This window comes from Aotus nancymaae, unplaced genomic scaffold, assembly GCF_030222135.1.
Source record: "Aotus nancymaae isolate 86718 unplaced genomic scaffold, 86718_ANA_hifiasm-v0.15.2.pri h1tg000006l, whole genome shotgun sequence".
In the NCBI taxonomy this organism is placed as follows: domain Eukaryota; kingdom Metazoa; phylum Chordata; class Mammalia; order Primates; family Aotidae; genus Aotus; species Aotus nancymaae.
In genome coordinates this window covers 69,754,094-69,772,659 of record NW_026988417.1, presented here as the reverse complement: position 1 = coordinate 69,772,659, position 18,566 = coordinate 69,754,094, and the positions used below count along the sequence as shown (strand labels likewise).

The 18,566-nt window shown below is 41.8% G+C and overlaps 1 protein-coding gene across 2 annotated transcripts in view; it reads right to left on the bottom strand.

Moving 5' to 3' along the window:
* Positions 1-18,566, bottom strand: part of SHROOM3 (shroom family member 3) — a 199,288-nt gene that overhangs the window by 18,390 nt on the left and 162,332 nt on the right. For both annotated transcript variants that reach the window (XM_012446997.3, XM_012446996.2), the window contains 3 exons: positions 14,440-15,318; positions 12,752-13,240; positions 10,034-10,184 (listed from right to left, as the gene is read on the bottom strand). In XM_012446997.3, the coding sequence (XP_012302420.2) occupies positions 10,034-10,184; positions 12,752-13,240; positions 14,440-15,318 (1,519 nt within the window). The remainder of the gene's footprint in view (positions 1-10,033; positions 10,185-12,751; positions 13,241-14,439; positions 15,319-18,566) is intronic.

Here is an 18,566-nt window from a genome sequence, read left to right as displayed (position 1 = left end):
CCTCTCCTCCTCCAAGGGATCACAACTCCTCACCAGAAAGGGAACAAGGCTGGATGGAGAATGAGTCTGATGAATTGACAGAAACAGGCTTCAGAAGGTAGGTAATAACAAACTTTTCTGAGCTAAAAGAATATGTTCTAACCCAATGCAAAGAAACTAAGAACCTTGAAAAAAGGTTTGACAAATGCTAATGAGAATAAACAGCTTAGAGAAGAATATAAATGACTTAATGGAGCTGAAAAACACAACATGAGAACTTCAAGAAGCATACACAAGTTTCAACAGCCAAATCAACCAAGGAGAAGAAAGGATATCAGAGATTGAAGATCAACTCAATGAAATAAAAAGAGAAGGCAAGATTAGAGAAAAAAGAGTGAAAAGAAATGAACAAAGCCTCTGAGAAATAGGGGATTATGTGAAAAGACCTAATCTACGTTTGACATGAATGTGATGGAGAGAATGAATCCAAGCTGGAAAACACTCTTCAGGATATTATCCAGGAGAAGTTCTCCAACCTAGCAAGGCAGGCCAACATTCAAGTCCAGGAAACACAGAGAACACCACAAAGATATTCCTCAAGAAGAGCAACCCCAAGACACATAATCATCAGATTCACCAGAGTTGAAATGAAGGAAGAAATGCTAAGGGCAGCCAGAGAGAAAGGTTGGGTTACCCACAAAGGGAAGCACATGACTCAGAGAAGATCTCTCTGCAGAAACCCTACAAGCCAGAAGAGAGTGGGGGCCAATATTCAACATCCTTAAAGAAAAGAACTTTCAACCTAGAATTTCATATCCAGCCAAACTAGGCTTCATAAGCTAAGGAGAAATAAAATCCTTTACAAACAAGCAATTGCTCAGAGATTTTGTCACCACCAGGCCTGCCTTAAGAGCTCCTGAAAGAAGCACTAAACATAGAAAGGAACAACCATTACCAGCCACTCCAAAAACATACCAAATAGTAAAGAGCATCGACACAATGAAGAAACTGCATCAACTAATGGGCAAAACGACCAGCTAGCATCAAAATGACAGGATCAAATTCACACATAAAACTATTAACCTTAAATGTAAATGGGCTAAATGCCCCACTCAAAAGACACAGACTGGCAAATTGGATAAAAAGTCAAAACCCATTGGTGTGCTGTATCCGGAAACCCATCTTACGTGCAAGGAACACATAGGCTCAAAATAAAGGGATGGAGGAAGATTTACCAAGCAAATGGAGAGCAAAAACAAACAGGAGTGGCAATCTTAGTCTCTGATAAAATAGACTTTAAACCAACAAAGATCAAAAGAGACAAAGAAGGGCATTACATAATGGTAAAAGGATCAATGCAACAAGAAGAGCTAACGATCCTAAATATATATATGCACCCAATGCAGGAGCACCCAGATACATAAAGCAAGTTTTTAACGACCTACAAAGAGACTTAGACTCCCACACATTAATAGTGGGAGACTTTAGCACTCCACTGTCAATATTAGACAGATCAACGAGACAGAAAATTAGTAAGAACATCCAGGACTTTCTGGACCAAGCAAACCTAATAGCCATCTACAGAACTCTCCACCCCAAATCCACAGAATATACATTTTTTGCAGCACCACATCACACCTCCTCTCAAATTGACCACATAATTGGAAGTAAATCACTGCTCAGCAAATGCAAAAGAACAGAAATCATAACAAACAGTCTCTCAGACCACAGTGCAATCAACTTAGAACTCAGGATTAAGAAACTACCTCAGAACTGCACAACTTCATGAAAACTGAACAACTGGCTCTTGAATGTTGACTGGATAAACAATGAAATGAAGGCAGAAATAAGGATGTTCTTCAAAAACGAGAACGAAGACACAACTTACCAGAATCTCTGGGACACATTTAAAGCAGTATCTAGAGGGAAATTTATAGCAATAAATGCCCATATGAGAAGCAAGGAAAGATCTAAAATCAACACCCTATCATCAATCTTAAAAGAGCTAGAGGAGCAAGATCAAAAAAACTCAAAACCTAGCAGAAGACAAGAAATAAGTAAGATCAGAGCAGAACTGACAGAGATAGAGACACAAAAAACCCTTCAAATAATCAATAAATCCAGGAGTTTTTTTGAAAAGAGCAGAACTGATGGAGATAGAGACACAAAAAGCCCTTCAAATAATCAATAAATCCAGGTTTTTTTGAAAAGATCAACAAAATAGACCGCTGGCCAGATTAATAAAAAAGAAAAGAGAAGAATCAAATAGATGCAATAAAAAATGATAAAGGGGATATCACCACTGATTCCACAGAAATACAAACTACTATCAGAGATTACTACAAACAACTGTGTGCACATAAACCAGTAAACCTGGAAGAAATGGATAAATTCCTGGACACTTGCACCCTTCCAAGCCTAAACCGGGAAGAAGCTGAAACCCTGAATAGACCAGTAACAAGGGCTGAAGTTGAGGGAGCAATTAATAGCCTACCAACCAAAAAAAGCCCAGGTCCAGATGGGTTCACAGCTGAATTCTACCAGACATACAAAGAGGAGCTGGTACCACTCCTTCTGAAACTATTCCAAACAATCGAAAAAGAGGGAATCCTTTCCAAATCATTTTATGAGACCAACATCATCCTGATACCAAAACCCGGCAGAGACTCGACAGAAAAAGAAAACTTCAGGTCAATATTCATGATGAACATAGATGCAAAAATCTTCAATAAAATACCAGCAAACCGATTGCAACAGCACATCAAAAAGCTTATCCATCATGATCAAGTAGGATTCATCCTGGGGATGCAAGGCTAGTTCAACATACGCAAGTCTAAAAACGTAATCCACCACATAAACAGAGCCAAAGACAAAAACTATCTCAATAGATGTAGAGAAGGCCTTCGACAAAATTCAACAGCCCTTTATGCTAAAAACCCTCAATAAACTAGGTATCGATGGAACGTATCTCAAAATAATAAAACCTATTTACGACAAACCCACAGCCAATATCATACTGAATGGACAAAAACTGGAAGCATTCCCTTTTAAATCTGGCACTAGACAAGGATGCCCTCTCTCACCACTCCTATTCAATATAGTACTGGAAGTTCTAGCCAGAGCAATCAGGCAAGAAAAAGAAATAAAGGATATTCAATTAGGAAAGGAGGAAGTCAAATTGTCTCTATTTGCAGACGACATGATTGTATATTTAGAAGACCCCATTGTCTCAGCCCAAAATCTCCTGAAACTGATAAGCAACTTCAGCAAAGTCTCAGAATACAAAATCAATGTGCAAAAATCACAAGCATTCCTATACACCAATAACAGACATAAAGAGAGCCAAATCAAGAACAAACTGCCATTCACAATTGCTACAAAGAGAATAAAATAACCTAGGAATACAACTAACAAAGGATATAAAGGACCTCTTCAGGGAGAACTATGAACCACTGCTCAAGGAAATAAGAGAGAACACAAACAGATGGAAAAACATTCCATGCTCTTGGTTAGGAAGAATCAGTATCATGAAAATGGCCATACTGCCCAAAGTAATTTACAGATTCAACGCTATCCCCATCAAGCTACCAATGACCTTCTTCACAGAACTGGAAAAAACCACCTTAAACTTCCTATGGAACCAAAAGAGAGCCCGCATAGCCAAGACAATCCTAAGCAAAAAGAACAAAGCTGGAGGCATCATGCTACCTGACTTCAAACTATACTACAAGGAGGCTACAGTAATCAAAACAGCATGGTACTGGTACCAAAACAGAGATATAGACCAATGGAACAGAACAGAGGCCTCGGAGGCAATGCCACACATCTACAACCATCTGATCTTTGACAAACCTGACAAAAACAAGCAAGGGAGAAAGGATTCCCTGTTTAATAAATGGTGTTGGGAAAACTGGCTAGCCATGTGCAGAAAGCAGAAACTGGACCCCTTCCTGACACCTTACACTAAAATTAACTCCAGATGGATTAAAGACTTAAACATAAGACCTAACACCATAAAAACCCTAGGAGAAAATCTAGGCAAAACCAAGCAGGACGTAGGCATAGGCAAGAACTTCATGACTAAAACACCAAAAGCATTGGCAACAAAAGCCAAAATAGACAAATGGGATCTAATTAAACTCCAGAGCTTCTACACAGCAAAAGAAACAAGCATTAGAGTGAACTGGCACCCAAAATAATGGCAAAAAAATTTCTGCAATCCTCCCATCTGACAAAGGGCTAATATCCAGAATCTACAAAGAACTAAAACAGATTTACAAGAAAAAAAACAAACAAACCCATTTAAAAGTGGGCAAAGGACATGAATAGACACTTTTCAAAAGAAGACGTATATGAGGCCAACAAACATAAAAAAAATGCTCATCATCACTGGTCATTAGAGAAATGCAAATCAAAACCACATTGAGATACCATCTCACGCCAGTTAGAATGGCGATCATTAAAAAATCTGGAGACAACAGATGCTGGAGAGGATGTGGAGAATAAGGAACACTTTTACACTGTTGGTGGGAGTGTAAATTAGTTCAACCATTGTGGAAGACAGTGTGGCGATTCCTCAAGGATCTAGAAATAGAAATATAATTTGACCCAGCAATCCCATTACTGGGTATATATCCAAAGGATTATAAATCATTCTATTATAGAGACACATGCACACATATATTCATTGCAGCACTGTTTACAATAGCAAAGACCTGGAACCAACCCAAATGCCCATGGATGATAGACTAGACAAGGAAAATGTGGCACATATACACCATGGAGTACTATGCAGCCATAAAAAATGATGAGTTCATGTCCATTGCAGGGACATGGATCAATCTGGAAACCATCATTCTCAGCCAACTGACACAAGAACAGAAAATCAAACACTGCATGTTCTCACTCATAAGCGGGTGTTGAACAATGAGAACACATGGACACAGGGAGGGGAGCATCACACACTGGGGTCTGTTGGGGGGAAATAGAGGAGGGACAGTGCGGGGTAGGGAGGTTGGGGAGGGATAATTTGGGGAGAAATGCCAGATATAGGTGACAGGGGGATGGAGGCAGTAAACCACATTGCCATGTATGTACCTATGCAACAATCCTGCATGTTCTGCACATGTATTCCAGAACCTATAAAATGCAATAAAATATATATATAAATAATAATAATATGGCAGGGTTTAGCCAGAAAATTGACAGCTCTGATTATTTACACTGTCTTGTCTTATGTATATCAGAGGTTCAGACAATGAAAGTTTCATATTTTAAGTGATACTTAAACATTTACTTGGAATATTATTATTCATCATCTAGGATATGTAAATAGAAATACCAAAGTAAAACTAAAGTGTTATTTTAATTTATAATAGTTATTAGTAAGCCAAGCCTCTAGTTTCTAGCCTAGATACATATCTTAGTTTATTAGTAACTTTAAATATTAGTAGCAAATTATTACTTTACAAAAGTGGGTCACAGGCTACATTCTAACTCAAAAGAATATTGGAAAATGGATACTGACCAAGTATCATTTTTTAAAACCATCATTAGAAAAGCCTGTTGTATTTCAGGAAGAAAAGTGCATTTTGCTGAATATATTTACAGATGCTTTCAACAACATCATTTACTTAAAACTTTGTGTTTCCAAATCAGATGTGTAAATGTGATACTAATGAAAATTCTATTACACATTTATAAACTTGTAGTTCATTAAAACAAACTAAAATCTCAAAGAGTTCTCCACTGTCATATGATAAAATCCGAACTTCAGCATTACAAAGCCCTATGTGTTCTTTTGACCTACTGGCTCTTGTGAACCCTTCTAGCCTCATCTCCCACCATTTGTGGCCTTCCTTTGTTATTTTCTAAATTTGGTAATTTTTTGTTTGTTTGTTTCTTTTGAGACAGAGTCTCACTCTGTCACCCAGGCTGGATTGGAGTGGTACGATCTTGGTTCACTGCAGCCTCTGCCTCTTGGGCTCAAGCAATCCTCCCACCTCAGCCTCCAAAGTAGCTGAGACCACAGGTGTATGCCACCATGCTCAGCTAATTTTTTAAATTTTTTTTGAGATGGAGAGTCAGTCTGTCACCCAGGCTAGAGTGCAGTGGTAAGATGTTGGCTCGCTGCAACCTCTGCCTCTTAGGTTCAAGCAATTCTCCTGCCTCAGCCTCCCGAGTAGCTGGGATTATAGGCATGTGCCACCACACTGGGCTAATTTTTTATGTTTTTGGTAGAGACAGGGTTTCACTATATTGCTCAGGCTGGTCTTGAACTCCTAAGCTCAAGAGATCCTCCCAGAGTGCTGGGATTACAGGTATGAATCACTGTGCCTGGCCTAAATTTGGTGATTTTTTATTTAATCATCAGCCTTCGTTACATTCCAAAATATCCAACTACTTAAAGCACCCTTAACCACACGCATACTCTATGCTTTTTCGTATCTCTAGGTTTTTACCTATGCTTTCCCTTTTGTCTCAAATGCCCTTTTTCTCCTGATTCCTGCCTCCTGCCGATACATTCTTCAATACCCATCTCAGGTTTTAACCTCCTGGAGGAGGTATAATCTGACTCTACTCTCTTGGGTTAGAAATTGCTTCTCTGGGCTCCCCCAGCACAGTCCATGTGTCTGTCAGAAGATCAGTAATGTAGTAGTAAAATAATCCACCTCCCTTGCCAGTCCAAAGTTCCAGGAGAGCAGACACAGTGTCTTACTCATGTTTGTATGACAGCGTCTGAAACAGAGAAGGCGTCTTCTCACTAAGTGTTTATGAGCCTAACATGTTGTACTTACAAAGTGATGCAACCCCCAGGCCACTTGCAGTCCTAGAAGAAAGGAATTAAAGAAGAAGGAACCAAAGGAAATTCTAACTGGACTTGGAGGGCCTCATTAACTAATAGCCTTTTCTCATCTTTTTCTCCCTGAAGAGCCAGATAAACCCACCGGGCAAATGGGTATCCCCCGGTGATGTAGGCAACATTTTCCATAGTGAAGAGAGAAAACAAATGTGAGTTGCTTCTCCTTCTAAGAGTCTGATTTAGGAAAACAGAGTTGCCTAACATTGTTGATAATAAGGCACTTTCTTACTGAACGTCTTAACATGGAAGATACCGTTTGCCACCAACATTTGCGTACTTAACACAACATTGCCTTAAACACTTCTCTATTAAGATATGATATGCTCTTACACCCTGAAGCTTAAAAAGCACATTAATATACATCAGTTAATTTGACCCCACAGCTATTATGTGAGAAATCATTACCACTTTCACTTTATAAAGGAAAAAGGGTCAAGAATGGTCAAGCTAGTTGTTTAACTTCATTCAAACCCCAATTTTTAAATTCTGAATTCTAATCCCATGTTCTCCCATCCAAGTACTAACCAGGCCTGACCCTGCTCAACTTCTGAGATCAGATGTGTTCAGGATAGCAAGGCCATAGACTCTAATCCCCACAGCAGCTTTCTTGATATTTTTCTTCAGTTAAAAGGTAAAATCCAACTTGGGAGTTTTGTACTTTATAACTTCATGAAACAAATGTTTATTGAGCATGTGCTCAGTGCCAAGCCCTGGTTATATGGCTGTGACATTTCCTTTCCCTAGGTCCCTTTCACCCTGAGTGGCATTTTGTCTTCTGAAGCCTATGACTCCCCATAAAGGCACTCCAAATGACTCGCGACTCCTCAGTCCTCAAATCACAGACACTGCTGTTCTCATATTTTTGGTTTAAAATAGGTTCTTGGCTGGGTGCGGTGGCTCAGGCCTGTAATCCTAGCACTTTTGGAGGCTAAGGCAGGCGGATCACGAGGTCAGGAGATCGCGACCATCCTGGCTAACACCGCGCAACCCCGTCTCTCCTAAAAATACAAAAAATTAGTCGGGCGTGGTGGCACTTATAGTCCCAACTACTAGGGAGGCTGAGGCAGAAGAATCGCTTGAAACTGGGAGTTGGAGGTTGCAGTGAGCCGAGATTGTGCCACTGCATTCCAGCCTGGCGACAGAGCGAGACTCCGTCTCTAAATAAATAAATAAAATGAGTTTTAACTGTCTTAATCTCAAACTCTATCTCTGGTCAGTTAACACTGGTTAGTTATACCCAGTTTAGCTCAGTTCCCAGAGCAGCAAGGTTTAAAGGCAGCTGACTTGACAGCAATTTTTAGCAAGCTTTGGGGTCAGAAAAACATAAGGTTAAAATTCTGACTTCAGCATCTATTAACTGTGTGATCCCAGCCCTTAAGTTCTCTAATTCTGATTACTTTAGCATAAAATGTGGCAGTACAAGTGTCAGAGGAGTTCTGTGCAAATAAAGATGATAGTATAGCATTGTGTTGAGAAGAAAACAAAATACATAGCCCACACTTGGAATGAAATACGTGGTACCTAATGTTATTTCCCATGAGGATGAATTAATTCTCTATTCGTATTCTCAGTCTACAAATACTTTTTGCCACATAATGCTTAGCGTGAGAGGGTGATAATTGAAAGTGATGGGAAAACAGTTAATTGGGTACACATGGACATAAATATGGAGACAACAGACACTGCGGAATAAAAGATGAGGGAGGAAGGGAAGGGGAGAAGGGTTAAAAAGTACCTATTGAGTACTATGCTTACTACCTGGGTGATACATACAATCAGACACCAAGCCGGAGGATCATGCACTATACCTTTCACTAATCTGCCTATGTACCTTCTGATTCTAAAATAAAAGGAAAAAAAAAACACTTAAAAATTAAGATAGGGAGGAAAAGCAATGAGTATTTGCCACAGTGTAACTGTAAAGCAGGTATGCCCACAGGCAGAAAACAAAATAACAAAAAAACTGTGTAAAAGGTTCAGTTAAAGATGCCATGGTAACCTGGTACATGTAAGGGTGTATATATAGCTCTCTCTTTGGGATAAATATAGGCAAACCAAAAGCAAAGTAGTCTTATTTGTGATCAAAGGACACATTAAATGAAATGTTCAGCAGTGCTGGGTAGGGATATACCGGGGTATACAATGACAGGTATGTAAATAGGAAAACCTCGGGCTAGCAGGGAGCTTGCTACTACAATGGTTGCATCAGCATGTCAGCCATGAGTCAGAGGTGCTGCAGAGATCCCCCCTGTCCCATTACCCTCTGCTCCTAGGGTCTACATCCTGTGGTTTCATTCCAACAGACATGACAGCTTGGGACACACTGTAGAACAAATGAAATAAAATCACCTTAGAAAGTTTCTCCTGGAATCAGGACCACTGAAAACCACTTACATTCCAGGCTCAGCAAGAAGCAAGTAAGCTTTCCTTTGTGGCATGCATGCCTGAGCTGCACAGAGAGCTGGAAGCACAGCAGAAGGCAGCCCCGCTGGTGCTACAGAGAAAGTGGAATGGCGAGAACTTTCTCTCCTGCAGACACAGCCCAGTTTAGATCTCCATGGCATGTGGGAAGACAGCAGCAGCATCACGGTCATTTTTCAAGTGTCTAACATTTGAAATCTCTGTAGGAGTATCAAATGCTAACAACTAGATTCCTGCACTGCACTTTCAAACTATTCACCGACGTCCCGCAAAGAGTGCTGGGGAAGATATAAAGGTTAATATTACCTTTTCTAAGAAGTGTCATTTGACAATTGGCCTCCTTCCTAAAAAAAGTGTCTAGATTTTTAAATTCCCCTTTGGACAATGAAACATGAAAATTACACACACCGCTGGCACTGGCCAACCAGCAGCTGAGAACAGTGTCACGGTCCTGGTGCTGGATTAGGAGTCTAGGGACTTGGGTTCAAGTCCTGGCTATGAGACGTCTAAGAAATAATCCCCTTAAGCTTCACTTTCGTTATTTGTAAAAATGAAAAGGACAGCAGCTTACCTGCCCTGCCTACTCACAGAAGAGCTGAGAGGATATTGGTTAAAGTGCCATGTAAATCCAAAGTCTAATGGTTTTGGTGCAGTGTGGTCATGCCACAGGTCCTTCCCCTGCCTGCCTCAAGAGGACCAGTCCCCACACTGATCACATGGACCTTGTCGATTTTTCTGGGGAAAGCAGAACAAGGGCATCTCATTCTTTACCTTCTTTTCATTGACATCCACCTGTTCCTCTTCCTCATTTACTTCTGTTGGCATCTCTTTGATTTTGTTCAGCAGCTCAGCCTTGGGAGCAGACACACTGTAGTAGGCAGGGCAGTTGACCAACATGCCCACTGCTTCCTTGTCTTCATTCCTGGACCATAAAGAACACAAAGTACAGTCACACAGAGCACGCCAGAGGCTTTGCTTCACCGCAGACATCAGTCCATTCAGAAATGCCTAACAATTCTACTTAATTTCTTTCCCAGAAATTAGGATGAACTAGTAACTGTTAACTAATGAGTGATTACTATGTACAGGGCTGTTGAAGCCAGGCAAACTTGGGATGGAAAACCACCAAAGGCAGTATTAGGGATGACAGTGGAGGCCAAGACTGTGGCCTCGCCAGCTGACTATGGAGAAGACATTTAATCTCTCTGCTTTTGTGATTCATATAAGAATGATACTGACTCCTTATTTCAGAGAAAGGCAATGTGGAACCATAACTCAGTCAATGTGAAAGTATTTTTAAGGTACTGGACACACCTCAGGTTTTAGGTCAATTATTTCCTATATGCCCTTGGTTACGTGTAATCTTTCCAGTGCCTACTATGTATTGTTGCTTGAATACACAAAAATTTTCCTTCTCAAGTACACCTGCTACCCCACATAAGCCTGGGAAATCTGCAGCTTGCTGATCCACAGTGAACTAATACAAGCTATAAAATCTACTCATTGATAATATAATAGGGGTGTTTCAAGGTTGAAGAAAAAACTCAGAATTGAGAAACCTGATGTCTACTGTTCTGTTTTACCACATTTGAGTTGCCTTTCAGCCAACAGTTCATATCCTACCCACTGAATAAATGACTATGGAAGTAAGATTTGGAACTTTATTCAATCTTGTGATATTATTTAACATCTAGCCCATCATTTTACTATGGAATAACGAACACACACACAAAAAAACCATCTTTACTGGTTTCCTGCCTGATAACTGTCCCAAAAAGCAACAATGATCACATTGAATCCAGTTAATCGAAAGACAGGGAAAAGATTTTCTGATACATTTTTGTTTTTGTTTTCAGATATGTCTGCCGCATTACAAATGAGCTTCTCCAGCATCTGACCAACACTTACAATGGCCACTGGCCGTCTCATGCCCAACAGGACAATACTTATTTCCACCAGGAGATGGCGCATGACTTTTTTTTTTTTTTTTTTTTTAATCCCCAGGAAGGTCTCAGTGCTGCCAGAAACTACATGACCATTCCGCTTCTAAACTGATGGATCAAACAGGTATTTTCAGTGGTCATGCTAGGAAATACTTTTCTAAGGATTTTACTTGAGTCCTTCTACAGCCAGTGGTCAGAGAACAGAATGAGCATACTGCAACCACCTACGGTGGACTGGCACACCCATAAAAATCTCATCTTTGGGGTCCCCCTAGTACCTAGTGGATTGTCTTGCACGCTGCAGGTGCTCAGTAAGTGTTTGCTAAAGACCTGACCCTGGATAAGTCACTTGACCTCAATTAGTCTGTTTCCCAAATCTGAAAAAAAGTGGAGGGAGATGGACAAGGTGACGGAAGAGCCTCTGACAACAAGACAAATAGCTTGTAAGTATCACATAGCTCTTTCCTTTCTCTCTCCACCCGCAAAATGAAATGTGGTGGTCCTGTTAGTAATTTAGTTAGGATCAGTGGGAAATTTTTAAAATGCAAGCCCAAATTTGGATAAAATGTTCTGTTTTTGTTTAGTCTGGGGAGGCCACTAACTGCTGAGTCCCAGATTGTGAATCCACAAATATTTCATCGAAAATTAAAGAGAAAATGAAAACCACTCAAACTGTCTCATTGTAGTCCTTTAAGGAAATAAAACATGCAAGAAAATATTGCAGTAACCCAGGAAAAATGAAAAGCATCAAAAACACAGACTGCTCACTGGGACATGAGTTACATGCCTGGCCTCAAGAAGCTTCAGAAGCAGAGGCTCATGGACTGGGCAAAACCAGAGAGTGGGCCCCTATTCAGACCTTTCCTGATTTTCAGGATTTGCACCAACACCCACCTTAATGCCTCAAAGGTAAGGGTCAATGTAGTAAATGAATCTATTTCTCTAGGCTCTCCTCCTTACTAAGCCCCTCAGTCTCGGCGAGGCGTTGGCCATGCTCACCACTCCTACTTGTTCCTTTCACAGCACCGAGCTCTGGGGGCCTCTCTGCCAGAGCAACTCTGTTACAGAATGGGCAAGTGCATCTTTGCTGAGCTGGGGGCACTGTGTAATTGCTGGAAACAGGCACAGTCATGGGGTTGTGATCAAATCCAGGTACCATCACTCACATGTTCAATGACCTTGGTCTTTCTTAATTCCTCTCTACTTCAGTTTCCTCATTTATAAATGGAGATAAAATTGGTAGCTACCTCAGAAAGTTCTTGTGAAAATTAAATAATATTGATATAAAAAATTTAATACAGTGCTTGACACATAGAACGTACACAATGGGTATTAATGGCAATTATCATCATTGTTACTATTACTTTGTTGTTGTATATCTGTCCCACATCCTTACTCCCCAGAACCGTTCCCCAAGACTGAGATGCAATGTCGCTCTCGGGTCAGGAGCTGTGGAAGTAGGAAAACAAAAGGCAACTAGGCCTAGACTTATCATCATCATGGAAGGAATTTGACTGTAAGTCTGAGGATATCACTGGGGACTTACCTTTTGCCTTCACATCCTGAGCAGCTGACAGTTCTCTGTATGGCCTTCCTCTTTACACTGTTGTCATTCAGCAAGTTCACATCTCGGGGAAACAAACCTTCCATTAGGTCCATCGTTGTCTTCAGTCTGGAGTCTGGATCCAGAATGTCTGCCAGAGATTTGTCTTGGTGGACAATTTCCTTGGCCAGAGCCTCTGTTCTAATGTCTTCTGAGCTCTTCTGAGGATCAGAACTGACTTTCTTTTCTAAACCCTGAGTTCCATTGACTGGATCATGGGTGAGGCTTTGAGTCCGGGTGGGTGCTGGCTGCCCACCAAGAGACCCAGCAAGTTGGGGTTGCACACTCATGATGGAAGGTGGTTTGGATTCAGCCTCTGAACCCTTGATAGAAGTTTGGAGTCTGGAAGCCAGTGTCTGACTACCTACCACATGGGTTGCACCAGGCACATGCCTTTCCCTTGCAATTGTCACCTTAGAAAGTTTGTTGGAGCTGCCAGGGATATTAAAAAAAGAGAGAGAGAGAGATAAGAGAAGGGTGATGATAAGAGGGTGGAAGAAGACTGAGGGAGAAGCTTTCTATGTCAGGGCTGTAGCTTTCCACATCTTACTGACAGAGCTAACGTTAAAGAATATGGCTCCTGATTGTAAGTGGGTCTCCTGATACTGAACCCCCACATTAAAAATGTTTACCTGCCTAGGCGGAGGTCATGCTAGACACACAAACACACATAGATATATACATAGGAGTGGGATGAGATAGTCGCATTTCTGAGTTCAACCCCTTCTCTGGAAAGCCACAGCACTCTAAAATAAAGGGCCTTCTCCTGAGCCCAGCAGCTCGCCAGGAGGTTGTCATCTCCTGAGGAAGATGGATTCAATAGGAATTCAGTTCTGGTGAATGTTGCTGTTAGATTCCAGAGATTTCGGAAAGGTCAAGGTGAACAGGGGGTGATAGTAGCAAGTCACTCTTGTGGTGTTTAAAGAAGGCCACTCCAAAGGTGCTATCAGGCAGTGTGTTTTTTGGTGTTTTGAGAGATCACTTATTCTAAGGACTATGTGTTGGGGAATGCTTCTTTCTCATTCTCCTAGCTTCCAAGAAGAGGTTTCCCCAAACATTACTGACTTTGAGCCCTACTCTTTATTCCTCCCTATGGACATTCACATCCCAGTCTCTTTCAAGAGTGAGGCTGCCTCAAGGCTGTATCTATTAATATCTATGTGTGTTTGTGTGTCTAGCATGACCTTTGATGAGGCAGGTAAACCTGTTTAACTTGGGGGTTCAGTATTAGGAGACCTACTTACAATCTGAAGCCATACTTTTTAATGCTACCTCTGCCACTAATAAAAGTGATGTTTTTGTCTTCTATATGCCCTCCTCTTTTGTCTGATTTCCTAACTGATTCAGAACTCAGCCAGGGAGGAGGGATTTACTTGAACCCCTTGAGACTATCCTGTCCCCAGAAGTGAAATGTACCCCTTGGGTTCCAACTTTCATTTCTGCCACCCTGGCTCCTCCATACCCAATGACACTGGTCAAACTACCTCCCGAGGCAAAAAGATGAACAGTGTCCTGAGCTGAGCTGAATAGAAACATCTCCATGCCAGGGCTCTTCTGTGGCCAGCAGGACCTGGGCCACCTGGGGCATGACACTCTCCTATGAGGGAAACCAACCCAGACTGCTCACTCACCTGGGGCGTGGCCCCTCGGGGTCCTCACTGTCCAGCTGTGCCTCATACACAGCGTGGGGAGGAGGTGGAGGGAAGTCATCCATGCTATATACCGGGGTTTCCTGACTCAGTGGAGGAGGTAGGGGTGGGGGAAGAGTTTCAAATGTGGGGCTGGATGTGGCCTTGGGGTGCAGATCCCTCATAAACACTTCGTCATCACAATCTTCACGAGGTGATGGGGAGTCCCACAGGATGGACTCAGATATTCGGAGGGAGATCCTCCCTGGAGTGCTTGGGGTCCCAACAGGCGTGTCTGGGTCGGAAGTGCTGCATGAACTTGGAAGACTCTGCTGTTTTTGATAGTGCTTGAGGTCTGCAAACTCAGGAGCTGAGGATTCCTCAGGAAGGCTGTCCTCTCTGGCTGCATGGGTCCACTTCACTCGAGAAGGAGCCGGCCGCTGAGGCAACGAGACCCTCTTCCTCATTCCCTCTTCTACCCCATGCTCTGGGCCGTCGCCCTCACGGCCTCTTGGACCAGGAGGCTGGGTCAGGGTGTGACCATTGCTTCTGTGGGTAATGGCAGGGGTGTAGAGTGGGAGAGGCTGTTGCCCTGTCTGACCATCCTGTGAGCAGTAGCCAGAGGGAACGGCTGAAGGCAGAGAGGTGCCAAGTGGGGTCAGGGGTGTAGCCCTGGTGTCTGTGAGCTGCCCTTGCGTTCCTGCCAGTGGTGGCCTGGGGCAGGGTGTCCTGCTGGCTTGCCTCTGATGGTCCGGGGTTCCAGGACATTCACTAGGGACGGAGGAATCACCAATGGATTTGCAGCCTGAACCACCCCAACGAGGGGCGGGATGGTGGGAGAGCAATGGCGTCTCTTCTTGGCCTCTTTCTGAACACAGTGACCTGGAACAGCACACAGACAAGAGGGTTACAGCTCTGAAGAAAGGGGCAAACACGCAGCCCAAGGCACCTTACATAGATGAGAAGAGCATTTAAGAGGAAGGAGGACCTCCTTCCTTCTCCCCGGAAGCTGCACACTGTCTTCCCTGGCTGCTCATAGGAAGACCCAAATTAAACAAGTACTAGACAGGCATAAATTCCTTCAGGAAAATGTCACATGGAATGCCTCGGGTTCACAAGGGCTTTTCTTTTATTAACCTTCTCACCTCCCCCACATCCTGTGCACACCATGCTACATAAGGCAGCTTTTGAGGATATGAAAACAAACAAGTGGTACATTTCTTCCGCCCCATTTAGGACTACTTCAGGAAATAATTCCCAGCTCTGGGGAGAAATAACGCTGCCTTCGTCTCTCCCAGTGTGATCCCCACGGGGGAGGTGTGTTTTAAGCATTTACATGGGCTGCTGAATTTGAAGGTTTTATTTACAACTTTTGCTTACTCTCCTGGTGTTTTCATTTCATGTGATGAAAAATAAAAAGGAGGGGACAGTCTCACCTAAGGAGCTAATAAGCAGTTACCTCTGGAGAGAGAGGCTAGCGATAATAAGCAAATATGGTACATGGTGATTTAAACAACTGTACTCTAGGCTCTGAGGAAAAACCCAACAATTTGCAAAACTTTATTATACTGTGTTCTAAGGGAGAAAAACCCTCAAAATAAAAGAAAAAAGAGTCTGTGGCATTGCCTGCTGTGCAAGAGTTAATGTGAGGATAAAAAGATCTCCAGCAAACCCACCATGATTTGTAAATTCCCTGTCTGCAGTTCCCTGACTGGCTATGTGAGTGAATCTGGAGCACAGATGGCACGTTTCATCTCACAGATCTGACTCCTCTGAGGGAGCGGTGACTCAGTCCCACATCAGAGCAATAATACAGGGCTTGCCACAAGATCATCCAAGTGCCAGGCAAGCAGAATGCAGCATGTGGAGGGAAAAGATGGCAAAGTACCAAATTAGCTCTTCTCATGCCTTTATTCTTTCTTTATTATACACAGATGCAGATGATAGAATAAAGGGCCCACCTCTCTCTCAGATGCAACCCCTCCCTTCCCATGACTGGTCTTTTTCATTCAGACATGGTTTCTTTTTTTTTTTCTTCTTCTTATTATTATTTTTTTTTCTCTTTCTGGGACATGGTTTCTTTAGCAGAAACCTCTCCATAGCGAAGTGTGGCCACTCTGCAGTTCCTAGTGGCTTCCCCAGTGGGCATATCAGAAACCCTGAGGAAGAAGACTCACTGGGAATACTCTTCACTTGTGTCTCATCCATCCTGGTATCCCCAGTACCTGGCACCAAGTACCCCCTCAGCAAGTATCTGTTGAATAGTGACGTCTCCTCTGCCTGGCTGCTCTCCAGACTGTAGCATACAAACCGTTTTTAAACTCAGCATCCTCTAAGAGGACGTGGAGTTTGCTGAAATCTGATGTTTTAGTGACTAATTCAGATGCCTTTATTACATCTTGAGGCTTTTTAAAGGGGGAGACATTACTAAAACATACAATAATATACACTTATCCTTTAAAGATCCAGCCCAATAAACTTTCATATGTTTTCAGTTTGTGTGACCTTAGTTTACACAAGCTAAAGTGACTTTTTTTTTTTTTTTTTTAAAGACAGTCTCACTCTATCGCCCAGGCTGGAATGCAATGGTGTGGTCTCGGCTCAGCTCATTGCAACTTCCGCCTCCCGGGTTCAAGCAATTCTCCTGCCTCAGCCTCCCAAGTACAGCTGGGATTACAGGAGCCCACTACCAAGCCCAGTTGATTTTTGTATTTTTAGTAGAGATGGGGTTTTACCATGTTGGCCAGGCTGGTCTTGAACTCCTGACCTTGTGATCCACCCGCCTCGGCCTCCCAAAGTGCTGGGATTATAGTAGGGTGTAAGAGGCTCACCCAGAGTCTGCTGATATGTATTCAGGCATCCTACTATTCAAGTATGGATTTTGAGAGCAATTAGTCTCACCCTTTTTTGTTTTGTTTTAAAAAAACAGCACTTTTTAAAAATTGTGGTTAAAAAAAACCATAAAATTTCATCTTAACCATTTTTAACTCAGTAGTCTTAATATGTTCACACTGTTGTGAAACAGATCTCCAGAACTTTCACAAGTTGCAAACCTAAATCTATGTACCCACTAAATAATAACTCCCCATTTCCCCTCCTATTAACCCCTGGAAATCACCATTTTACTTTGTGTTTCTATGAATTTGACTACTTTAAGTACTTCATATAAGTGAAATTATACAGTATGTCTTTTTGTGACTGGCTTATTTCACTTCACATAATATGAGGTAGCATGTGGCAGAATTTCCTTTTTAAGGCTGAGTATTAGTCCATTGTAATACACCACATTTTGTTTATCCATTCATCTGTCATGAATAGACATTTGGGTTATTTTCACCTCTTGGCTACTGTGAACAGTAAATACTGCTGCTATGAACATGGATGTACAATTATCTCTTGGAGACCCTGCTTTCAATTCTTTTGGACATATACTCAGAAGTGGCACTGCCAGATCATACGGTAGTTCTATTTTTAATGTTCTGAGACCTCCATGCTGTTTTTCATATGGCTGCACCATTTTACATTCCCACTAACAGTGTGCAAAATTTCCAATTTCCCCATATCCTCACCGACATTTTTTTTTTTAATAGTAGCCATCCTAATGTGTGTGAGGTGACATCTCATTGTGATTTTGAGTTCTCTAATGATTACTGGTGTTGAGCATCTTTTCACATGCTTGTTGGTCATGTGTCTACCATCTTTGGAGAAATGTCTATTCAAGTCCTTTGCCCTTTTTTACATAGACAAGTACATTTTTATTTTTGAAATTAACAAGTGAATGTCTCAATTCAGTTGGGTTGGTGTTCTCTAGTGTTTGTTTCTTTCACACTGAAGATAAAAAGAATGAAAAATAGTTTGAAAACAGAAAAAAAGATATAATAATGATAACTATTGCCTTTTTGTGACCCATGAAGGCATCAAACTCTTATAAAACTTGAACGGTGCAAAATCTCTATTTTTCTATAAATCAGAACATTTAATGTTTTTTAAAAAGCATTAATATAAAGTCTGAATTTCATATATTTAGGGAGAATTATGTCAGAGTGGAGGAAAACTGACTGATCCTAATAAGCAACCATGGAGAAGAGAGGGCACATTCCTCCAAATTCTACCTTCCAAATTGTTCTGAC